This window comes from Dipodomys spectabilis, unplaced genomic scaffold (genome assembly GCF_019054845.1).
Source record: "Dipodomys spectabilis isolate Male_0828 unplaced genomic scaffold, ASM1905484v1 ptg000125l, whole genome shotgun sequence".
Classification (NCBI taxonomy): domain Eukaryota; kingdom Metazoa; phylum Chordata; class Mammalia; order Rodentia; family Heteromyidae; genus Dipodomys; species Dipodomys spectabilis.
This window is the reverse complement of record NW_024870802.1, coordinates 2,042,236-2,068,136: the sequence shown is the minus strand read 5'-3', so window position 1 is coordinate 2,068,136 and position 25,901 is coordinate 2,042,236. Positions and strand designations below refer to the sequence as shown.

The 25,901-nt window shown below is 43.7% G+C and overlaps 1 protein-coding gene across 8 annotated transcripts in view; it reads right to left on the bottom strand.

Moving 5' to 3' along the window:
* Window positions 1-25,901, bottom strand: part of Ablim1 (actin binding LIM protein 1) — a 257,300-nt gene that overhangs the window by 122,837 nt on the left and 108,562 nt on the right. For all 8 annotated transcript variants that reach the window (XM_042689458.1, XM_042689465.1, XM_042689463.1 and 5 more), the window contains exon 2: window positions 10,286-10,420. In XM_042689458.1, coding sequence (XP_042545392.1) covers window positions 10,286-10,420 — 135 coding nt within the window. The remainder of the gene's footprint in view (window positions 1-10,285; window positions 10,421-25,901) is intronic.

Here is a 25,901-nt window from a genome sequence, read left to right as displayed (position 1 = left end):
TTTATGCCATTTCTTTGTGCTTTCTCTCTCAGTACATCAGTGGCAGCAAGAGTGGGAAAATTCTCACTCTTACACCAACTTTGTCAACTAGCCATTAAGTCCAATCCCATAGTTCTTATATTGGCAGAAAAAGAAACCACACACACACACACACACACACACACACACACACACACACGCACACACGCGGAAAGAACCTGAATTTCTACCTGCTTAGTCTGTTATAGTATGTAAAATGTATGGAGCTGACATATAAAACCCAGAGTGTTGTCTGTGGTATATTATTGCATGCAAAGAACAAGTGTCACAAAATGAAAATTGCACTAATAAGGAAGTTTAGAAAAGTCTACCTATAATTTTAGGGACAATGAAAAGGGAGCTCACCTAAATAGGATTGTGATGTTGGCTCTTTGTCCCATGCTATTCATATAATGTAAAACTGACCATCTTAATCATTTCAAATGGATAGTCAGTGGCATTAAGAATATTCACATTGTTAAAATACCTATACCATCCAGCTACAGCACTCTTGTCATCTTACAAAACTCTGAATCCAACAATAACTCCCTGTACCTCCTTCTCTCCAGCCCCTGGCAAGCCTGTTTCATCTGGCTGTCTCTGAATCTGACTGCTGTAGGTACCCTGTATCAATGTATACTCACCTTTAATCATACTAAGATGTAAAGAAAAATCATTCAAAATGTGGCAACCAGGTAAAGGGAAAAAACCTCAGTTCTTCAGTATCACACAGAAGCATAATATTGAGCAGCTCACATGGATGCTTGCATTACCCAGGGGGGCTTGATCTGTGTTTGACAAGCTCTTTTCTTGTTGATTAAAGGCCTAATTACTGTTCACGTTACCCAGTGAACAGAGATGTAGATGGTTTCTGCCCAGTTTCACCATTCCGTTGGAGCACAACACAGCTTTTGTCTTACTCCAATAAGTGGCTCTGACATCCTTCTTTCAATATCTCTGCAACCCATTCCTTTTAGTTCTCTTCCTTCCTCCCTTCCCCTGCCCTCTCTCTCTTTTGTTAGTTGTGGGGCTTGAATTTGGGCCTGGGCACTGTCCCTGAGCTACTTTGTACTCAAGACTAGCGTTTTACCACTTGAACCACAGCACCACTTCTGGTTTTATGGTGGTTATTTGGAGATAAGGGTCTCATGGACATTCCTGCCTTGCTGGGGCTGGCTTCAAACCATGATCCTCAGATCTCAGCCTCCTAAATTGCTAGGATTACAGGTGTGAGCCACTGACACCTGCCTCCTTTTTGTTCTTTTAAGCAGTGTTGCTGTCCTGCTGATTCCTCTACTTATAATGAGTGGAATCAGTCTTTGACCATGCTCATTCTGCATCTAAGTGAGAGTCACAGGCTTAACTTTTTGAAAATTATTCTCTGACCAAGTTATTACTCTTTTAACCAAAATTATTTTAAGTGTGAGGCAGGCTGGGTGTCAGTGATTCAGGCCTGTAATCCTAGCTACTCAGGAAGCTAAGACCTGAAGGATCAAGAGTCAAAGACAACTTGGGCAGAAAAGTCTACAAGACTCCATCTGTAATTAACCAGCAAAAAGTCAAGCTAGAAACATGGTTCAAGTGGTAGAGTTCCCACCAGGAGCAAGCAATCTGTGCAAGGCCCTGGGTTCAAGCCCTGGTACTGGAAAAAAAATTAAGGTTATCATTTTACAAAGTAAAAGCTTGGGTCTGTTTCATATTAACAGCTTAGCAAATAGTTTCAACTAATTGCAAAAAAGCAAAGCTACATGATCAACAAATCTCAATTCAGTCAGATTCATCTGGATTTTTATTTTGGTATGGGTTCTCCATTTGTCTTTGCTCTAGTTGAAAGTCAGTATAAGCCCCAGGAAAAATACAAGCTCCTTTCATGCAAACACAGGGCTCCTAGCAAAAGAAAAAGGATGAAATGATTTCTTCTCCATGATCAATTATTAAAACATTCCCCACTCAAGGCCCCACTGAAACTTCTCCTGTTTTGCTAGCATGAAAGCCTGGCTACAAACAGTCCTGAGCCTTAGATATAATGGTCTTGAATTCATTCTCTACAAACCACCGACTAACATTAGCTACTAGTTCAGTGGGAGCGTGCATAGCTAAGAAATTCTATATAAAAATGATCAAATTAGTAGCAGGCACATTAAAATAAAACCCTCAACTCAAAAAAAAAAAAATAACAAGAGCTGCCCAGGTTGTAAAAATACCAGGGAACAGAGTGTGGAGGCGTGGGATAGGAGGTAAAAGCCCAACAGGGTTGTGCTGACATGAACAGGGCTGTGGTAGCAACTCTTTCTCCAGCTTTCTAAAAACAGCAGTTCCATTTTATGCTCCAACAAATTCATCTTGGGGACACTCCATCTGCCTGTCAACCAGTACATATCGCTAGACATTTAGCACAATGGAGCATGCTTAAAATCCTGCTCAACGGTGAGTGGGCTGGGGGTGGGGGGAAGCCTGCAGGAGACCTTCCCTCTGCCCCCCGCTGGGCTAGAACACCTCTCCCTGGTGCTGCCGCTGCTGGCACCTAGCTTCTGATGGGTTCCTAGCAGGAAGACAGGAAGGAGGCTGGAATAAAACATGAGCAATGCTTTCAGGTTCACTTGGAGTAAGTAATCGTTTTAACTGGGGTGCCAGCAGCTTTTGGCGGCCTTTCTCTACTTTTCTAGGGCAGGTTCTGGTGGTCTGGCATTCTGCCAGCAGTCAGCACCATCATCAGAGGATGTGACAAGCCCTTCTGAACTTGGTCCCTGTGGGCACCTGGGTGACTCCTTTTATATCTGGGGAAAAGGACCAAGGGCTAGAAAAATACTACTTTTTTTCTTTTTGGTCTGAGACTGGAACTCGAACTCAGTACCCAACGCTTTTGCTCACTGGCTAGCATTCTACCAACTGAGCCATGCCTCCAACCCCAGAAGCCCTAACTGACCTTTAGTCAGGTCAAGCCCCTGCCCCACCTTGCCCAGGACGCACATTCCTGCATCTTCCTACGATGTCCTATGCTAGTTCCAGGTAGGGTTGACCCAGTGAGCTGGCCTCCCAAATCCTTCACCCCAAGTGCTTTCCCTCCATTTGCTCCAAGGAGATTTTAAACAACTTTGTTTCATCCAAGATATATTCACCTCCTCTCCTCAAATGCTTTCTTTTTAGACATCACAATGGTAGGCTTTGGTGACACAGTGTCTGCTCAATCCTCCAAATTCCACTAGTGTGAGGTCCAAGTGAATCAGAAACTCAGGTCCATGCGTCTGAAACTTCCACCAAGTGTAGACATGACAATCTATCACTGCAGCCCAAGCTCAAAATAGCTGAGCATACACTCGCCAACAACAATGTGAGAGGCAGCTTCCTACCAGAAATAACTTTTGCTAATGCATTGCCCTGGAATCAAATACAAAGCCTCAAAAATCATGTTTTAATCATTCTTCATTTTGGCTTCTAAATATACATAAAAAACCAATGATCATATCTAGGGAAGAAGCTAACTACAAGCTCAACCAGATGGCAAAAAGGCATTCCGAAGAAAGGCATGAAAGGATTTGTGGTTAATTCAGAGTTTGAATTTCTAATAGCAAGAGCCTCAGTTGTAAGGGAACCATCTCAGAATCTCTGTTGATAAACTTTTTGAAACTAGACACCAGTGGCATGTAATCCTAGCTACTCAGGAAGCTGAGATCTGAGGATCGCAGTTCAAAGCCAGACTGGGCAGGAAAGTCCATGAGACTCTTATCTCCAATTAGTCACCGGAAAACCAGACATGGTGCTATGTCTCAAAGTAGTAGAGTGCTAGTCTTGACCAAAAGAGCTCAGGGACAGCACCCAGGCCCTGAGTCCAGCCTCACAACTGATTAAAAAAACAATTCAAGAAAACCAAAAAACTGGGGCTGGGAAGGTGGCTCAGTGGTAGAGCACTTGCCTTGCATGCATGAGGTCCTGGGTTCGATTCCTCAGCACTACATAAGCAAAAAGAAAAAAGCTGGAAGTGGTGCTGTGGCTCAAGTAGTAGAGTGCTAGCCTTGAGCTGAAGAGCTGAGGGACAGCGCCCAGGCCCAGAGTTCAGGCCTCACGACCGGACCCCCCAAAAAAAGGAAAAAAAAAAAGAAAACCAAAAAACTCTTTGCATAATAAGTTTTGAGCACTTGTAGAACTTCATGTGTAAGCAATATTAATTACAAACAGTTCAGGAAACAAAGATATCACCCAGAGTAATACTTGTCAGTATACTTTTTTCTTCTTTGGCTTGAACAAAATGGCACATAACACAGTATTTGTTAAAATCTCCCACTATAGATTATATTATTATAAAGCATTAGGGCTGGAAATGAGCACCCACACACAAAGGTATCTGTGACTGGCTGTGATTAATGGTACCACGCTTGCTTACCTCCAGAAGTGATATCTCAAACTAGGCCACACATCTGAATTATGGCCCTACATGCAGATTTTATTAAGGATTGTATTCTCTTCTCCTTACCCTTCTCTGTCTCCAGAATGAGCTTTTGACTTCTGTGAGCTCCCAAGAACAAAGGAGAAAGTCTCATAGGTAAAGACCTGTGTGTCTACAAATAAACCCTACAGAAAACAGAGGGACACAGATATGTCCCATTGTTTCCAGCAAGCACAGGAGAGTTAGCACAAGGGCTAGTAAATCTCCCAATGAGCTCCTTCAAAAGACCAAGAAAGACTTTTTTGGTGCTTATCTTGAGATTTAACCAGGACCTGAATGCTGTCCCCAAGCTTTTTTTCGCTCAAGGTTTACTCTCTACCACCCGAGCCATAGCTCTACTTTCAGCATTTTTGTTGTTGTTGTTGTTGTAGTTTATTGGAGATAAAAGTCTCACTGACTTTCCTGCCCAGGCTGGCTTTTGAACTACAATCCTCAGATCTCAGCCTCCAGAGTAGCTGGGATTACAGGATTTTGCTGTTGTTGTTGTTTTGGTTTGGTTTGGTTTTTGTTTTTGCTGATACTGGGTCTTGAACTCAGGGTCTAAGCACTAGCCCTAAGCCTCTTTGTGTTCAAAACTAGCACTCCACTACTTGTGCCACAGTGCCATTTCCAGCTTTTTCTGAGCAGTTTATTGGAGATAAGAGTTTCATGGACTTTCCTGCCTGGGCTGGCTTCAAACCATGATCCTCAGATCTCTGCTTCCTGAGTAGCTAGGATTACAGGTGTGAGCCACCAGTGCTGGCTTGGATTATATGTTTTTACTAATAACTCTCTGCCAAATACCCACCAGATCCCTCCCCAGACATGTGCCTTGCCCCAACGTCTCCTCCTAAGTATTCCTCTATGTTCCTCCCATTCTCTGCTGGTGTCAGCCCTGCTCAGCCTCAGTCCTAGACCTGTCTGGCCTCCTGAGGAAGTGAGAGATGCTCTTCTTAGTTCCCTAAACTCCACATCCTTGGGACTGAGAACAGTTGACTTTGGTGTCCATATAATCTCTAGAAATATTCCATCTCCTGCCAGGGTGACTGTTTCTATGTGTGCTTGCACATTTACTGAAGGCAAGGACCAAGAACCACCTCTGAGGCTATTATGTTTCACACAATACTCAGAGAGATGGAAAGACATCTCCAATTGCCCCAGTCTCATGCTGCTGTCTGGGTATGTGGCTGGAGTCACACAATCAAGACAGCATCAGGCAGCGTTTGAGCAGGATAGGATGGAGCCAGTAATCCTGTCTTTGCTCCTGAAGGCATTTAACTGGCACAAATAGCATTCTTGAACTTCTGAGACAGACAACAAGTCAACCACAAGTCAACCACACATGATTTCAGTCATGTGTGCTACCTGGGGTGGGAGAGGGGAGTGAGACGATGCTCCGGGGTAGGTTTAGTAATTGCAAGAAGGCTCCCTCAGAGCCAGCCAGTGGTGGCTCACACCTGTAATCCTAGCTACTCAGGAGGCTGAGATCTGAGGATCATGGTTCAAATCCAGCCTGGGCAGGAAAGTCCATGAGACTCTTATCTCCAATAAACCACTAGAAAACTGGAAGTGTCTGTGTGGCTCAAGTGGTAGAGTGCTCGCCTTGAGCTGAAGAACACAGGGACAGTGCTCAAGTCCAGCATTCAAGCCCCACAACCAACAACAACAACAACAAAATGAAGGCCCCCCCAGGACAGGGGACAGGATTGTGATGTATTAAGTTTGCCATGAGAAGAATGGGGCCAAAGGTAGCAACTTGAATAATTAAAGAAGTGGAAAAGAACATTTTAAAAACTAGATAGAGTTATTTCCTTAAGAAGTCAGGGTAATAGCAGTCTCTGAGTGGATGGTGAGTTATTTTAAGGAAATCAGTGGATCAGCTATTTTCCACCCAATGAGGACAAAGTAGGGGATGTTTGTTACTCAGAACGCAGAGATATAGGTTAGATAAGTTCACAGTTAAGGCCACAAAGACAGCTACAAATGAGAGATAGCTCCCAAAGGAGGCTGTGCTATACCTTTGGCAAAAAACAAATACTTAGGACAGAATAAAGACCGTGCCCCCAAGGGAGCCAGCCTTCATGCCTTGTGGATTGAGCGATGTGCTGCCACTTTCTTGATCTGTGCATCTAAATCAAATCAGGCATTCCATTGCAATGAGAAGAACATCAAACTCATTATTTTAACCACTTTCCAGTTGGTTCTTAGTTAGTTGGATAATACAATCTTTCTTTAAAAAATAAACACATAAAACCCTGTATATGAACCCCTTCCATCTGTCTGTTGTTATTCACTTGATTCCATAAAGATGTCTGCATTTTACACATATACCTTTCTACATGGAGTGATGCTGATAAGAAAAGGCGAAAATGAAAAAATGCTTATTGAAGAGGAAATGCTTGTCTCAAGCCTTTCACAGAATCCAATTTTTAAAAAGACTAACTCTACTGGGGTTTGAATTCAGGGCTTTGCATTTACTTGGCTTGCTTGTTTGCTCAGCTGCTGTTCTACCACTTGAGAAATGCCTCAGCCTAGCTTTTTGCTGGCAATTAGAGACAGAGTCTCACAGACTTTTCCACCTGGTCTGGCTATGAACTATATTCTTCAAGACCTCAGCTTCCTGAGTACCTAGAGTTATAGGCATGAACCTCAGATGCCCAGCAGAAAAGAAGAACTCTAGGAAAATATATTCTAACTTATTAAAATTAGAATTTATAATCTGAATAGTCAGAGTCTTCGATAAATATTTCAAAACTTAGGTTGGTATGTTGATCTATGGATATATTGAACCCTATAGATAAAAGGACCAAAGGATTTAAAAAATACATTAAAAATACCATTTTTGCATCCTCTAAAACACAGTTGAGAAAACTCATGTTGCTACATGGCAACATATAATATCTATGAACAGAACACACACACATATATAAAACATATAAAAATATAATTCTATGTGAGGAATTCTGTGAATGCTGCCCTGAGAGAAGAGTTCACACAATTGGAATTTTTTAATTGTAAATTTTCCATAGATAACTAGTATTCATAAGTGTCTTTAAAATGATGTGGCTAGAAATAGCATACAAAACTAGTTCCATGTTTTAAAAAGCATAAGGTTATTGTAACTGGTGTTTAAAAGTGCCATCTTTTAAATGGCAACAGAAACATCATGGTTCTATTTACTTCTAGTAAAAGGTTTGTGAGCAAATAAATGTCATTATCCACACTAGCCATACCTTTTTCCTCACCATTTAGAAATGGGAGACACTGATCATTTATCCCTGGCAAGGAGCCATTCTTTCTAGCCCCCACAAAAAAGCTGTATTAATACCAACACTTCCAAATCCAAATGGAGACAAATAACTTGAATGGGTTTTCAAGTTTCTTATCCTCTCACAGGGCATGTAGAAGACAAAGAGTGAGGTTAAGCACCACCACATCACTGGAACAGTACTACAGAATAAGCAGATTACATTAAAATGCCTCCTCCTTTAATAAGTCAGTGGGATGTTTGGAGCTAAGGTAAACAAAGCCATTGTGTGGGAAAGACAGTTAGCTCCTTGCAGCCACAGTCTTCTCCCACTGGGTTACAAGGAATAGCTGATGCACTAGGGATCTCCTGCTCATTTAATTACAGAATCCATCCATCAATTATACCACTCTCTTCATCTAATTACCAGATGGGTTCACTCTTTGAGGTGACGAATGGAAATTAGGCTTTGCCTCTACCTAGTACCAACATTCTTTAGTATCAATTTCTCCCTTTTGTTCTGTCCTAGGGCCATTCCATATATGGCTATATGGCTTTAGCCACTAGCAAGATACCTTCATCTTTCCCCGCAAGACCAGTACCTCTGCAGGGCTGAGCCTATTGCACTTTTGATGTCCCGTGCATCCTCAGTCTCAATGCATCTCAATCTGAGTTTGCTCTCTCTTTCCCAGGAGACTGTCTCCCCAATGCTCCTCTATTTCCTTAGTTGGTGACAACTCCGTCCACCCACCAAGCATTCCAACTGGAAACCGAGATTGTTGATTCCTCCCATTCATATCCTATCAACCCCAATTGCAAGTGTCTCATAAATTGTTTCCTCTATCATACCTGCTGCCATTGTACATTATTCCCACATGGACTACCACGTCCCCTGAGGGTCTCCTGGTCCATATCTGGACCAGTATAGCACTTTTTACTCAGCATCATAAATGTTGCTTATTACAAGTGTCTTCAAATAGTCCCCAAGTAGTTCTTGGAATATAATCCTGGCATGTCATTGTTTTTTATGTTCTCTACATTTAGCATGATGTTCATGCTTTTGGTGTGTATGTGTGTGTGCGTGCGTGTGTGTGTGTGTGTGTGTGTGTGTGTGTGTGTGTGTGTGTGTGTGTGTGTGTGTGTACAGGGCTTGCACTCAGGCCCAGATGCTATCCCTTTGCTTTTTCCGTTCAAGGCTGACATTCTACTACTTGAGCCACACCTCCACTTCTGGCTTTTTGCTAGTTAATTGGAGATAAGAGTCTCATCGACTTTCCCACCAAGGCTGGTTTTGAACCACGATCTTCAGATCTCAGCCTCCTATGTAGGTAGGATCACAGGTATGAACTACTAGCACTAGCAATATTTATGCTTTTTTTGTAGGTTGTAGGACTTGAATTCAGGGCCTGGGCACTGTCATGAGCCTCTTTGTGCTCAAGGCTAGTACTCTACCACTTGAGCGCAGTGTCACTTCTGGTTTTTGAGTAGTTAATTGGAGAGAAGATTCTCACAGGAACTTTTCTGCCTGGGCTGGCTTGGAACCGTGATCCTTAGATCTCAGCCTTCTGGGTAGCTAGGATTACAGGCTTGAGCCACTGGTGCCTGGCAATATTTATGCTTTTGATTTAGTAAATATATGAATTATTCCTAGACCATCAGATCTCTAGACACTAGACATTTCAGGAAGTAAAACCAATTCACCAGCAAAGTTCCTGCTCACCAATCCTGATCTTGCTACAACTTACTCCATGAAGTCATAAAGACTAAAAATTTATTAAAGCATGCATTATAACCTTTCATTCCTCACATCCTTACTTGCTTGCCTCTCACAAAGAAGTTTTTTTTCTTTCTCTTTTCCATATCATTTTTTTCAACAAAAATCATCTACCTTCACTTTGTATGTATTGCTGCCAATATTTATATTTTTAGGTCTTACTTCCTAATGAGGAGAAACAACTTCTCCCTCCCTCCATACATACTCAAGAAATGAGGCTTTTGTCAACAGGGTGCATGCATGCGCATGCATGTGTATGCACATGTACACGCACACACACACACACACACACGTGAAGGACAGCAAAGGGAAGGGAGGGGAGAATTCCAGAGAGAATTAATTTAAGTCAGCATGTGAGTGGGTCTCCTGGCCACTCAGCCAGCTCTTAACCAAACAGCCAAGATTTTTTTTGCTGTTGTTTTTCTGTATTAAGAATCTTCTGAACTCAGTTCAGAGGATTAATTAATGACTATGGGAACAAAGTTATTTCATGAGGAATCTCTTGTTTCCTAGGAAAAGAAATAGAAAATACAAAACACAAGACTGCATTGTGGTTGTTCTAAGAACTAATTCCTCCTTCTTGGGGACAGGGACTTCCCCAAAGGCCTATGAATCTCTGGTTTGGGGGAGAACCCTCCATCCCCTCTCCCCCGCAAACCACTTGAGTCTCATTCAATTCCAAACCATAGAGCAACAATATGGAGCTTCTGAGGTCATTCACCTTTCATCCCCGGAGCCTGGCACCACCATAGCATTCGTGGCTTGGGTACCGACAGGGACATGTCACTGAGCCGGGACATGGGACGTGGAGGTAGGTACCTACCTTTGCAGGTGAAGCATTTGATGTGGAAATGTTTGGTCTGTACACGAAGCACTTCCCCCTTGCATGGCTCCCCACATTTATGGCAGTGGATGACGGGCTTCTCTGGGGGGTGGTGAGGGTCCGGAGGCGGAGCCACTGGAAGAAACAACAGAGGATGCAGGTGAGGGAGAAAACGGCCTATAAAATGTGTCCTTGTCAAGGACACATAAATTCCACCACATGGTAGCCAGTCAGCCACATGTTGACTTCAGGGGCACAACCTAAGAACCTCCATCCCATAATCATGACATCCCCAGATGATGAAGACATGGGGGTCACAGCGGACGTATCCCTCTGTGGATCCCGTTGTCCGCTGTCTTCCTCTCATATTCTCTAGGATTGCATGTAATGGAACCATTACATAGTCAGTCTTGTTGGTCTAGTGTTTTGAAATGTCTTTTTTCTTGATATAGAAAATCTGTGTCAGCCGTTCACGGTAGACTGTGAGCTCCTTGAAGATGAGAATCATCTTCCAAAGCTGGGCCTTTTCTCCCCAGCTATACTTCCTTTTCCTCCCCTAGATTCGCAGAGAGCAGACAGCAGAATGCTCATGCTCCAGAGGAGCCCTGATGTGTGCTTGCCTGTGAATGATACTGGCTGGTCTAATTCACCAGCCAGGATTTCCTGAGCTTAATTTAGAGACTCATTTAACCTGTGGGAGGCCTATTCCTGATACACAGACCACAAACAGTGATTTTAAAGATATTGCTAATCCTGCAACTGGGTGGATCTCTCCCTAAACCTTTCTCCAGAAAGCAAAGGGGATTGGACTAGTGGTTCTGGGAGTTTTTCAGATCACAAGCACTTGGTGGGGTTTACAGGTTATTCCCACAGTGTTATTCCACAGAGAACAGAAGTTCCCTGTCTTGGCCTGCACAGCTTCCACTCTAGGGAGGCCAAGAGGGAAGGCAGTGAAGACATTTCAGCTTCTAGATAACTCTGGGCATGGGCACTATCCCAGGCTAGCGGCTCTACCACTTAAGCCACAGCACTTCCCTCTGTCTTTTGTCTGCTTATGTGGTGCTGAAGAATTGAACCCAGGGCCTCATGCATGGAAGGCAAGTACTCTATCACTCTACCACTGAGCCACCTTTCCAGCCTAGATAATCCAGTGTCTTTATTAACACCTAGTTTTCTCAGCTACAGCATGCAAATAAGGCTCTGGTGGCTATCAATCCTTTTCTGACAGGGGTTCTCAGAACACATGTGCTATATGGAAATGATTAACCTATATGCTATAGGATAAGAACAAGGAACCAGATATTAATCAACCAACACAAAGAACAAAGCCAATTGTTTTTCACAAATGGCAAATTGTGTCAGGCCGGGGGCAAGGGGCAGATACTGCTGAAATTGTACTTGGAAACCACCTTGCTGCCAGGAGTTCCCTATACACTGTAGATAGAGTAACTCATTGTTTCTCAAACCTGTGTAAGGTTCTCATTTCACCTGGAAAGAGTTAACATGAAGACAGTCCAAATAACCCATTATGGCTGCATACTAACAAACAAGGTTCTTCTTGTGAAATGTGGACTAAAGAGTAGATGAGGTTTCAAGTTAAACACTTGATCTGAATTCTCCACACTGGATTCCGCGGAATGTCAGGCTGGGTACCTGAGGTGTAATTCACCTGTGTTTCCTTATCTGCTGGAATCACTCCTGTAAACCTTTATTTACAACAGAACTCACTATTTTGTACAGGAATTAGGGAGAGATGAGCTATCAAGATCTCTAAATAGCTCTCTCTCACTTTGAAAGTAATGTGTATCAAGACAGAAAAATCTGTCCTTCTGGCATTTAAAAAAAATAAAGAGGGGGTGGCTTCAATGTGGACTGTTTTCCTGCTATTTTATGCTTTCCACTGCAGCTGGGATGACAGGAATGTATCACCCATATCCACTTATTGGTTGAGAAGCGATCTCCCTAACTTTTTGTCTGGGCTAACGGGATGTACCCCATCTAAGCCTCACAAGTCACTGAGACTTGCAGGCCTGAACCACTGCACTTGCCTTCAGACAATTCTTGAACATACTCCAAGTTAAGAACTTTAGAATTCTTACAATTTGAGTAAAGCCAGCCACAGAGAATAAATTGAAATTCCAAAGTAATTTTCTAGCCTGTCTTCTTCAGAAACACCAAGGAAATAGCAAATCTCTTCACAGTGAGGTAGACTGCATTTTTGGAGAAGACACACTGCAGTTTCTCTTGATACTGAATTTTTTGGAGCTAAGCAGGCCAGCCAGGATGAGTAATGACGAGGAAAGGAAAGTATCATTTCACTTCTTGCCTCTTCTTTCTGTCTGAAGACCAGAGTCTATACATTGCAAGCATTTCCCTTTGGGGATATGGATTACACCAGGAGACCCTCCATGCCCAGAGAGGGCATCCACCTTCCGCCAGAGATGGCCAAAGCCTGCTTCCTTGCCTACCCTCCATCTTGGCTGAGGCAGATGCACAGCAAAACCACCCATTTGTGAATAAAAGAGATTTTATTAGAGAACAGCAGACTCCAAAGACCATAAAGAATAGGTATATTTTATCCCAACCCAGATCAGTATAGACAAAAGAATCTTTCCTCTTTCAAGATGAATATAGCATTTCATTTTTTGTCTTGGAAAGTTTGATTATTACCAAATGTGTGTTGGACGGTTCAAGGCTACACTTATGAAATATTCTGACTGAGCTGATTTCAATACAGACAGGACATGAGGGCTGCAGTCCTCAGACTTGACAGCTGCCTCTGCTGCTGATTTTTACATGAAAGCTCGGTGTTTCAGAGCCTGGTCAGTTCCTGTTTCTACTGATGGAGAAATGGGAGTGAAGAGCTCACATTCCTCTCCAAGGCAGTCAGTGTGAGATCAGCAGAGGTACTCTTTGCTACAGGCTTCCCATCATACCAAGGAGACAACCATGGTTAATCTATCACAGTTTGCTGATGCCATTGGTAAAGCTAGAAGAGGACAATCAAAACCTGTGCCGGTGGCACATATTCTAAATAGTGAGCATGTACATAGGAAGAGCCAATAGTCTGCAGCCATGAAGGCAGAATAGGACTCCTGCATTGTGTATCATGTCATCTGAAGACATTCTGCCTGCTCAGCCATAGCTGCCCACTGCAGGCCCAACTGAGGAGTTGCATATTTGCCTTCCCAATCAAGCAAAAAAAAAAAAAAAGCAGCTCTGCTTATGTCTGCAACTCCAATGCAGGTCAAAAACCAGAAGGTCCACTTTAGAACCTGTTAATATGACCAACAGATCATAAAGAGTGCATGTAATTAGTAAAAATGCCTGTGCAAGAAATGAAAGTCTAATACTGTCTTGCTGTGCATTTTGCATCTCTGGACACATGGTACTGATCTGTTCTAGCTACTCCCAGCCACCTGCTAGATCTTGTCTAATTCCTGTTTCCTGGAATCCTTTCCTCCTGAAGCCATCTTGATAAAAAGCCTTTCAGTGTTGCTTTCAAGACAATTTTCCTTTCACTTTTACATTCAATAACATTACATTTCTTCACCATCATCCAACATTTAATGTTCTCTTGTGTTTGTTTTGCATTTCCTTTCCAATGCATCAATCCTGATACATGGATTTCTGCAATAATTCTTTTTTTTTTTTGGTCCGGTCGTGGGGCCTGAGCGCTGTCCCTCAGCTCTTCAGCTCAAGGCTAGCGCTCTACCACTTGAGCCACAGTGCCACTTCCAGCTTTTTTTCTTTTTGCTTATGTGGTGCTAAGGAATCGAACCCAGGGCCTCATGCATGCAAGGCAAGCACTCTACCACTGAGCCACCTTCCCAGCCCTTCTGCGATAATTCTTATTTCAAACATTCAAGAAGGTGAACTATTATCTCTCTACTTCTCCATTCAACTTTGGGTTGCAGAAAGTAGAGGTATCACCTAATATCACAACTGAGGCATTTCCCCCAAGCAATGCTCATCTTCTGTCATGGCAATAAATAACCAGAGGACACTATTACAGCCTTATAACCATGATCACTTATTGAACATTCAGTATGTCCCAGGCTTGGGGATGGCTAATGGCTGTCCTCCCAACCTCCTTGTGAGGTTACTTCTGTGTAACTCTGATTTTTTTTTCCAGAGGAGGGAACCCAGGCAAGAAGAGTTTCATAACTTGTCCAAGATCACACAGCCAAGAAATAGACTGCCTGCGAAGCACATGCTTGAAACAGTGTGATGGAGATTTCCACAGGAAAATCCACCTGCATGGGAGGAAATGGGGCCAGTGTAGTATGCCCTCTCAATTCTGATGACACAGCTTCACAAGTGGTGAACATCGCCCAGTGCCCGAGGCTCACGCCTGTAATCCTAGCAACTCAGGAGGCTGAGATCTGAGGATTGTGGTTCAAAGCCAGCTTGGGCAGGAAAGTCTGTCAGACTTTTATCTCCAATTACCACCAGAAAACACGAATGCTGAGGGACAGCATTCAAGGCCGCAATGGGAAAAGAAAAATGGTGAACAGCCAACCACACCATCACTGCACAGGTAGCACTTGCTAGTAAATAAGCAGATAAGGGACAAAAAAGACTTCCAATGGAAAAAGGGAATTCTTCCAGGCCACAGCAGTTAACACTGACAGAGAATCAAGGGGAGACAGCCAGGAAATGCACTCCACCATCAGGAGGATTCTCCTGCAGCCTCTGCTCTGAGCAGAGATCTAGATTGTTCGTCTGTCAGACAGTTGACCCCAGCAGGGGTACCCTGCATGGTAAGGCTGACTTCAGCTTAAAAGCAGGCCTCCTGTTTCCCTGGGAGTCTGTGTTTTCTCAGATTCTTTCCTTACCTGGGATATTTCATTGCTTCTCCCTGCTTAGTTCCCACTGAAATGTAAGCACACATTGCAGAAATGGGCTCCCTGCCTCCTTCCACCCCACTCCCCTCCTTTCTTTGTGCTAGAAAAGCAAAGGAAACCCCAGAGCTTAAATAAATGCACCGGGTGCTTAATTTGCAGTTTACCCAAAAGTCCATTTCCTGCTGTGGCAAGTGGTAGTTACTCGAAGCTCCTCACACTGTTGCCCTGTTATTAGTTGTCCAGAATGAGCCTTCTCTTAAATTGGCCTCCACGACCTATTTTCTTTTATACTGTGTGAGTTTGTTAATCAGGATTGTTACTTAGCACAAACAGCCTCAGCAGGCCTGCTATCTCCTACCCTACCTGCCATTTGTGGCCTTCCACAGGCACCAATCCTTGATTTGCCTTTTCGGTGGCAACCCAATCAGTTCCTGCCATTTCTCCAAACACTAAAGATGCAGTCAGCATCATCCCAGCTGGGCTCCTGAGAATGGAAACAGGCTAGGCTCAAACCCAGGTAATCTGATTCCCCCAAGGCGAAAGAGCTACTAAGATTACCATCATCCACCCAGGCGATTTCCTTCTTGTAAACCCCTTGCCACGCTTGTTCTGAAGTGCCTTCTACATAGGAAGGTTAATCTCAGAAAATAATCTGACATCAGCGTGGTGCCTTAGTCTTCCATTTCTCCAGGAGTGACTTCTTAGACACACCTGTGATTGCCATGACTCACCAAAACCACACCCTCCCCCTCCCTGGGCCACTCTCAGACGGAGCTGGTAATTTTATCCCAGAGTGCCACGGTTCACCTCTTCTCCCAGTAGAAATCAGAAGGGACCTGGCTAGAAGCTGGGAGGGAGGCTTGACTCCTCCTTCTTCCCCTTCCTGCCATGTGCTTCCACATCCCTGAGACTGTAAAGAGTGACTGAAGACAGGTGTCTTCTCCACTCTGCTCAGTTTGTAGTGGCAAACAGGTGAGTCCATCAGCAACCTGTAGCCCCTCCAGCATCAGCCAGGCACACTGAGGCTGTGCCGGCTGAATGTCAAAAAGGACAGTTACTATCCTGCAGGAGCAGGAACATCTGAAGTATGACAAAACCTCCTTCTGAAATATGATCCAACTTTTAATGTCACCTGGAGATCTCAAATTGTCCCTGAGCCAGCAATTCCACTTAGAAATGGATCAAGTCAAACTATTGGGCAGAAGCCTGCTGGCAGAGTACCACCTCCTAATGGTCTGGGAGAAAGCCCTTGTTCATCCTGATTCTGAGATGGGAAGGGATTGGTTCTATTTGAGTCATTTATGAGAAAACAAGTGAGGGAGAGGGCTACAGTCCATCAGCATTTAGATTGAGATGCTGGAGCAAGGTTTATCTTAGGCATGATTCTACCACTGCCTTCCACCCCCTAATTTGAAATCCAGACATCTTAGATAAGTTTATTTTTATTAATTCAGAAATGGGTGCAGTAGCTTATAACTGTAATACCAGCTACTCTGGAAACACAGATTGGGAGGATTACAATTCAAAGCCAGTTACAGAAAATAAATAAATAAAAGGCCCTATTTCAACCAACAAAAAGTTGGGTAGGGTGGCACGCTTGTCATCCTGGCTATACAGGAGACATAAGGTGGAGGATCACTATTCAGGCCAGCCTGGATAAAAGTATGAAAGATAACTAAAGCAAAAAGCCTGAGGGAAAGGGACAGCATGGTCCAAGTGGCAAGGTAGCTACTTAGCAAGTAGCGGGACCCAAGTTCAAACACTAACACCATCAAAAATTAAAAAAAAAAGAAAGAAAAGCAACAAAAAAAATTACAAAGAACTACACTGTTGCTTGCAGAATCTCTGCATAGTACAGACCAACCTGTTCACTCCAGCCTTGACTTTTTGGCTGTTTTCCACTTTTGTCCCAAGACACACATGGAATCGTTAACTAGTTAGGAATAGCATGTTAGACAAGCTAATGAGCATGGTTCAACTATGTATGCACTTCACAGTTTATAAGAAGTGGTTTAAGACATTATCTCCTTCCCTCCCCAGAATTCAACAAAGTTCGCCTATAGATACAAAATCTCAGCATAGAGATGGACTGGTCCCAGTGACGGGGACTCAAAAGAGCAAACTCATGAGGCAGTCTGAAACTGTCCATGGTGGTTGTATTTACACCACGGAAATTGGCACATGTACAAATCCCTTCCCTTTGCCAACGTGGTTGTTAAACATACACCAGAGCACCACTGTCCTCAAGAGCCCACTGCTAGTCAAAAGGGAGGCTTTTCATTTGAGTGCATATAAACTCCAGAAACAAGTGACTAAACCCCTTCTGACACGTGTCTATACTGCTGTTCCAGACATAACCAGAATCTCACCCTTCCTGGATCCCTCCAGTGTCTGCAAACCCACGGAGAAACAAACATACAAAAGCACCAGGGTTAGACATGTTATAAATTTGAGAATATTCTCTAGATGGTAAGGCTCCTGCCTCCTCCCAGACTTGAAGTTCAGCCTGATCAAGCTTTTCACATGATGTATATTTGCTGGGTGTGACTTTTGCAAGCAAAGGCAAACACACCAAATCTCCATCTGTCACCTCGCTAGTCATTCTATTCATCCAGGAGATGGAGAGCATTAACCCTGTGTTCCTTTGCTCATCTAATTTCAGGTGTTCATCTACTTGAGTGGAAGGGAAGTGTTTATCTCTTTAACAAGGCACTTGGTGAAGTCACTTGTCAGGAAAAAAAAAATCAAGTCCAACATACCACTGGAGGGAGGAGGGACAGAGATATTAAGTAAATACTGCCATGAAATCCCCTAAATACAACCTTCCAACACTTGTCAGCTGAGTCTGCTGGGTTGTTATAGGACTCAATGTACCCAAAGATAGATTACCCACTCCTGCCTTTACCCAAAGATAGATTACCCACTCCTGAAGGCAGGACTCAGAGATGTGCCAGCCACACAGAAAGGTTTACAGAGGAATGGGTCTCTGACCTACACACAAAGAAATCCACCCTTCAGAGTTGGCAGGAAAGTCACTAAGCAAGGAGAGGCCCTCAAGGTATGCAGGAAGGCAGGCCAAAGAGTTGGAGAGCTTTACAGAAGGAATGTATCAGCCACCATACCTCTGGAAAGGCAAGAAAAGGTGAATGACAAGAGAAGGATGAACTTTATAAGGGAGAGCAGCTGGGACCCACAAACCAGGCCAATCTGATGAAGCTGAGTTCACAGGCAAGGGACAAGCAAGAAAAAATGTAGAGCACCTTCTTCTGCCATACATATAAATCCCAGATCTGGCCCTCCAAGGCTGAGAATTTAGTAGAGCAGGTGGCTTGGGGAGGGAGAGGGAAAAGGAATGAATAAGAATGAATGAAGTATAAACACATACCAAGACAAAAATCATGTGTGTAAAGAAAATAGTCAACAAGGAACAGAAAAGAAGAAGAAGAAAAACAAACACCAGAAGAATGCTTCAAGGCAATGCTCTGTCAGCTGGGCCACTGAGGAAAGGCAGACTTTGCATGGGAGGAAGAAGAAGGCATCTTAGACACTGGGGAGAGTGGGATGGAACATGTTTAGCCAACGTTAGAAAATCTGGCTTGACTGCTGCACAGAGGAACTGAAGGCCAGGAACAAGGAGGCCCTGTAGATCTCCCAGACAAGCTAAGAAGCTTAGACTTTATGGATGTCTATTTGCTCTGGGCCCAGGTCTAAACGTGAATGACACAGTGGCAGAATACTGCAGTCTTCTAAGGACTGTTAGCTCACCATGTGGACAAAGCCAGAGCCTCCAGCCTACAACATGGCAGCCTGGGGAGGGCTATGAGTGGGTCATGGTTTGAGTTCTGGCTAGATGTGGTGGTGCCAGTCCTGGCTCTGCACCTCTGAGCTCTGAACCTGAGCAAGGGTGTTTCCTTTCTCTTTACCTCAATGGCCTCCTATGTGGAATGGACATGAACTGAGGAAGACATGAGCAAAACACCACCAGGTGCTCCGCATGCACCTGATGGAGGAGCCTTGAAAACCAGAAACCACTTTTGATCTCAGGGTGTTTCAATGTGGAAAAACCGAGGAGGAGCGTTTAAGGACCCCGATCAAGTGTCTACACAGGCCCGCTCAAGCTCAAATCTGCTCATTTTGGGCCTCTGATGACACTTGTGACAGCGGACATCAGCTTTTCCGCTGAGTCTGTTGTGCCCTCGAGTGTCCAGCTTGCACAAGAATCTCACCACGCTCAGTGTCACCCACTGACTTCCCCCATAGTGCTGAAGCAGGGGGTTTCATCTGTCCAGCTTTAGCAAGGTATGCTCAGATGGCCTGTGACTCAGCCATTTTAAGTGTGCAATTCAGTCCTTTCCAGTATACTCACAGAGTTGTGCACAGATCATCACAATCTAATTTTAGAACTTCTATTTTTGGGGGGAGGAGGGGACAGACTCTTGGTATATAGCTCACAACAGCCTCAAACTCATGATCCTCCTGCCCTAGCCTCTTGAGTGTTGGGATTGCAGGTGTGTACCACAAGTCCCAGCTTAGAATTTTCATTAGCCCTGAAAGAAACCTTGTACCCAGGGTAACAGTCATTGCTCACTCCTCCCTACTACCAATCTCAGACAACCCCAAATCTACGTTTTTGTCTCTATAGATTTCAAACAAAGCAACAGGTTTGATCAGTATCAATGTCAGCTTCTCAAAATTTGCATGGCCATCCAAAATGAAAGACCCATACACAAACAGGAATCCCCCAGACTTGTGTCACATTTTATTAATGCATGCAGTCTTCCCCTGTAAACTATAATACACTTCTCCCACAGTGACAATTGGCCTCATTTCATCTCTGCTACCCTCTTGGGCAAGAACCCATAAAAATAAGACTTGGTATAAAAAATTTGAACTAGACACCATCAGACCCAGTTCATATCTCCTATGGGAGTTGTCACAAGCACAAATTTCCTGGAGGTGTGTCTGTCCACATCAGTACCAGCCCACAATGACACATGCTAGAAGACATGCTAGAAGATCAGAAACCACAGGAAATACCAATAAGTAACTGACTGCTCACCCAAAGCCAGTGCCTGGCAAGGTTGAGGGCTCCGCGTGTAATAACACAAGTTTGTGTATTGAAACTGTGGACTTACAACTCATGTGTTAATCCTTTTGCTACAGAGCCAACCAGAATGAGCTTCTAAAGACATAATTGGAGCAGATCTCACCACAAATTCCAAGTCGCTTCTGGCCCTGTTTACTTGGACTTCAATGAGGGCTCTAGCCACTCTCCAATTCTTGCTGCTTCAAGACCTCTAAACACTCTCTTTTCTCTTCCCAGAAGCTTCCCTCTAGCCTCTAGGGTCCTTCTCTTCTGAGTCTCAACTAAAGCATCCCCCATGCTGCCACTTCTGAGAGTCCTCCCTGGCACACCTAAGATAAGACCTCTCCCTACCTCTTTGCTACTACCCCAGCAAGGACTTCTGACTTGACACATTCTACATATTCAATGTCTTTCTTCTCCTCTACAAGAGAACTGCCATTGTGTTCCCAGGGTCCAGTCTGGTTGGTGGCATAAAGTTCAGTATGTTCATGCATTTAATGACACCTTGGTTTTCTGACTTATTTCCATAGCAACAGTTTTCAGGTTATACTGAAAGTCAGTTGAGTACTTTGCATTTATCTACCTGGTAATTTTTGGTGATGTCAGTATAATTCAACTGATGATGAAAGACAAAAGAATTGTTTGAGTCTCTGACTCAGAAAAGATAAGAGCCAAGCACTGATGGCTCATGGCTATAATCCTGGCTACTCAAGAGGCTGAGATTTGATTCAAAGCCAGCCGGGGTAGGAAAAGTCTGTGAGACTGATCTCCAATTATGAGAGAAAGAGAGACAGAGACAGAGAGAGTGGGGAGGAAAGGGAAGGGAAGAAATAGAAAAGGAAAAAGAAAGGGAAAAGGAAAGTGGGAGAAGGGAAAAAGGAAATGGGAAACAGAAAAGGGGAAGAGAAGGGAAAGGAAAAATGAAAGAGCAGAGGAATGGGTGTTTTGATAGATTAGCTTCATACCAACTCTGGCTAAGCTCTCTAAGTGAGAGCCACACAGTGAGGTACGATTTCCAGCAAACCTGGCTTAACTGGTACTGAAATGTACCCCTTCCTAAGAGAAGCTAACTGTCATCTCCTCATAGAATAACCTCAAACATCTGTTCCATTAACATCAACCCATCCCTGGATTAACTCAGCACTGGATATCTCACTTCACCCCATCACATGAAAATGGACTAGAGTAGTCAACACCAAGAGTCCAACTGGTAAAGTTCCTTATTGAAGCTGAGTCCAGTCTCAGAGCATTGGGATAAACTAGCCACAGGAAGCCCTTCTTATGAACCTAGAGAATCGTGGCATGACCAAGATTACAGAGCCTTGCTCTACTTACAGGAAACTACAAAGTGAGTGGACATTGTTGGGCCCCACTTAGCTATTCCATTCACCTATCTGTACCTTCCTTATTTTCCCAAGAACCTGAGGAATTATGACTCCTCAATTCCCTATTCTGGACTCGGCCAAGAAGAACATTTGTAACAGCGAGGATAGCAATTATTAAGCTCTTGTTGCCATCTAGCCATTGTTTGAAATGCTTTATATGGATTAATTGGCTCAATTCTCTTATTAAACTGGTATGTTCATTGTCCTTCTTTTCTGATAAGAAAATGGAGGTGTTGGAAGGTTAAGTGATTCGGCCAAGGTCTTACAGTTAAGACAAATTCAACTTAAGTTGAATTTAAACCGAGGCAGTCTGTCTGCAGAGCTCCCAATTATGAACATGACTTACTTTTTTGGAAAACTTGTAAGATCTCAAAAGCTTAGGGGATAATTTTACAACTCTTACACTGGGACAAGAAAGGTGACCTTGAGAAACAAGGTCTTGTAAACAGGCATCATCTTCTAATCTCACCTCCAAACACCTTGGTCTTCTTGCCTACTTCTGGCCCTGTTATCCCAAAACAGCCTGCCCTTTGGCATGCCTTGTTGGTCTGTTTCAGTTCAATAGCTGGATTCTTTGTAGCTCCCCTTCCAACACGCCTTACAGAGAACAGTCATCAAGAAAATTATGATGGGGTCAAGGTCACTAGTGGAAGACCATTGCCAGGCCTAGGCTGAGACCTTCACAGTGGCCAAGAAGCAGAGGCTTCCAAGAAAAAAAAGGGGAAGCAGAGAGATACACTCTTCCCTAGTGCTCAGCAATATGGCCTCCAGTCCAACAGGTCCTAGTCTCACCACCAGCCCCAACACTGGACTCCTCATTTGCTGAATGAAGGGGTCAAGTGAGTGGTGCAGAAATAGTAGTCCAATAAACACCTAATTTGGACATGTACCTTTTACGGAACCTTCTTGGACCTGGGGACCCACAGTCACTGCTATTTTTCTGGAGGTATCTGGCCCTCTCTCTTATTTCCCATCAGACACTTCAGGAAGAAATTGCTTCACTGTTCCTAGTTCTTAGACTTCTCATGATGTTTCAAATAGTGAATAACAGTAAAAATAATCAAAGGAAAAAAACACAGGCTACTAGAATGCAGATAGAAGACAGTGGTAGTAACAAAAACACTCTTCATTTTTAGAGTATATTTAAACTCCTCAGAGACTAAAGAGGGAGCCAAGCCACTTATGACTTATCTTTTACCCAATATAACTCTATGGTTATTTCTATGAATTCCAAAAACATGCTCCTGAAGACACTGAGAGCTATGAATGATGCAGAGGGGAGCACACCTGCACACATCTCTGCACACCTGTGCATACCCGTGTCTTGACACTAAACTAGCAATACCTTCTCACAGCCATGCTAATCCCCGACTCACCCCTTGAAAATTCCCTGTAATTTCCACCCCAGGCACACAGAGGATCATACAATGTCAGTAGATCCTGGCCACAAGCATCTCATAAAAAAATCATGTACAGCTTCTTTGACTGTAATAAAGGCAGGCGAGAATGATGCTCTGAGCCTTCTTTTTGTTATCTATGCATCAGAGTCAACAAAAGGTTTCAAAAGGAAAATAGAGAAGTTGCTTGGGGAGGGGGGGGAGGGGGGGAAGAAAAGAAATTCTGCCTTACCTGCCTGCAGGTCTGAGAATTCCATGCAGAGAAGGCAGGGATGACCAGGTCAGGCTCAAAATGTGGTCCTTGGACCAGGAATATTGACCAGGAACTGTTTGAAATGCAAAATCTCAGGCTCTTTCCCAGACGCACTGAATCAGAAATTCTGGGGTCAGGGCCCAAGGAACCTCAAGCTTCTAGGAGATTCTGATGCCTGCTAAAGTTTAACAACTGCATCCTTAGTTAGTGATTTCCCAGGAAGTGTTTTTGTTTTAAAGCCAGCATCTTGTTAAAGCGAAGTTATTCAAACAAGTCAGCCTTGTTTGAATAATAACATAGAATCACACCCTGGGTGCTCTCCAGTGCACCTTGGACCACAACAATATTTATTCATCATGTACAGTTTACATATGAATGAATCCAATGTTTCAGAAAAAGGAGGTCAGGCAGAACAAATATTCACTCTCCTGATGGTTAACAAAATTTGACCATGAATACACAGCTCTTGCCAGTTTGGGATAAACATACCTCTGGGTCTGAGTCACTCAGCCCAACACACAATGAAATCGGAAACTGGGCTACTTTCGGCCTCAGTGAGCCCGAGCAGGGTTTAGCCACAATGGGAAGAGCTCCCATCCCAACCGCTGCCCACTGAACCTTCTGAAAGGTCCTATCACTCTTGAACACTGGGCTTAGGAAAGAAAACACAGCATTTCAACTTTGGCACAGGACAGAGGCAAACAGCGACAGGCTCCTCCTTCTCACCCCACATTCCAGGGAATCTGGAAAAGCCAAATGGTTGTTCTTTAAAAAGGGTTTCAGGGAAGTAGTACAGTTTGTTCATCTTCCCTGGTCACCTGACCAGATAATGGGATAGGGAAGAGCTACCTCCCAAAGGTAAATTCGAGTCAGTACATTCCTTCTCTTAATGCTATCTATGGATTCAGAGTGTGTGTGTGTGTGTGTGTGTGTGTGTGTGTGTGTGTGTGTGTGTGTGTGTGTGTGTGTGTGTGCCATATCTCCAGTCCAGCTTTTTGCTGGAAGGCAGAGTCTTCCCATCTTTTCTGCTCCAGTTGGTTTTGAATGTTGATTCACCAGGTTTTTGCCTCCCAAGTTGTTAGGATTACAGGTGTGAGCCACTAGCACTCAGAAAGCTATATCTTTTTCTTCTTGGGTTATTTTTTTAAGACTATAGTGAGTAGGTGGCAGAGGGTAGGGCATTTTTTACCATTGTTTTTTTCAATGTGAAGCTCTTTCCTTTGGTGTCAGAAATCATATCATTCTGACAGTCATTCTGGAATGAGGATGAGACACGAAGAACAAATCCTGCATGTTAAGAGTAGCACTTCCTTTTATAAAACAGCAAGAGCAATCTACACTTCGATTTTTTTTTTTATCAAGTGGAATCTGATGCTTCAAACTGGAGCTTTCCGCCTCTCAAAGATGCAAAGGTCACCAGTGAGTTGCATGAGTAAGTAAGTCATTGATCAAGACCATTGATTGTGAAGTTCATAGTGTGTAGTGGCTCCCTTTCTTTTCTTATTTTTTAAATCTTCAAATAGTTATACAAAGGAGTTTCGATGTCGCATGCCTATCCACGTGTACAGTGCATCTTGATTCATGTCACCCCTTCCATCCTCCTCCTCCGTCTTTAATCCTCAACTTTCCTGACTTAGAACTGTCTTTATCCTTGGTGTCCCCACACAAAGCTCAAAGCTTCCCAAGGTGAGGCCAAGGTGAAGAATGCAGACAAATCCAGAAGCAGGCGAGGGGGGTTGGGGCATGCAACATCAGCCTGGAAACCATTCAGCATTCAACCTTAAGTAGGAACTGTTCCTGTGTGATATGATCCCATGTCATCAGGTGCCTGAGAAACTGTCTCTGTGCAATGAATGGCTACTGTTCTCAGAAGAGTTCCTGGGATAGAAGAGACATCTTAATTATGTTAGGTGGGGTGTGGGCAGAGCGGGTAACTGGGTTTTGGAAGAAGTCAGATGGGAAGAATGGAGCAGACACCATTAAAGGTGACAGCTCTTCCTGGTTCTACAGGTTGCTTTGCTTGCAAGACCATAGATGAAGTCAACAAATGCTTGAGGAGAAATCCAGGGAGCTCACCTAACCTAAACAGGTGGCAACTGTTCCGTTCGCTGTTTACTTAGGTGAGCAATGTAACTGTAGAAGAATTCACAGAAGGGATGGGCCTTTGAGAGGCCATATAAGGAAGAAGAACTTGAATTAGGTCCTCCATAATTGAGAATAGGAAGGAGAAATAAATGCATCCATTTCTCAGATGTGTTGTTATTTCTCATGAGGGAACTTGGAGAGGACTGGAGAGGAAATTACCTCCTCCCCATAATGATTCTGATGGGAAGTGGGTTAAATAAGCATGCCTAGGACAAGTTTGGGAACCAGATAGGCAGAAGACTGGGGAAGAAAACAGCTCTTCTACCTTCCAGCTAGGTGATCTATCCCAAGTTTCTCAGCTCCCATGAGCCTCTTTTTCATCACCTATTAAGGAGATGACATCATGGACCCCCGGGGGGGGGGTTGGCTAAAAATGTTAGAGACAGTGCCCACAGAGCCCTCAACACAAAGCCTGCCACTTGCTAGTGTTGATTCAACAACAATGCAACTTGAAATGAAGCAAGATGGACTTGGAAAGATATTTATTTTGGTGTAGGTAGGGA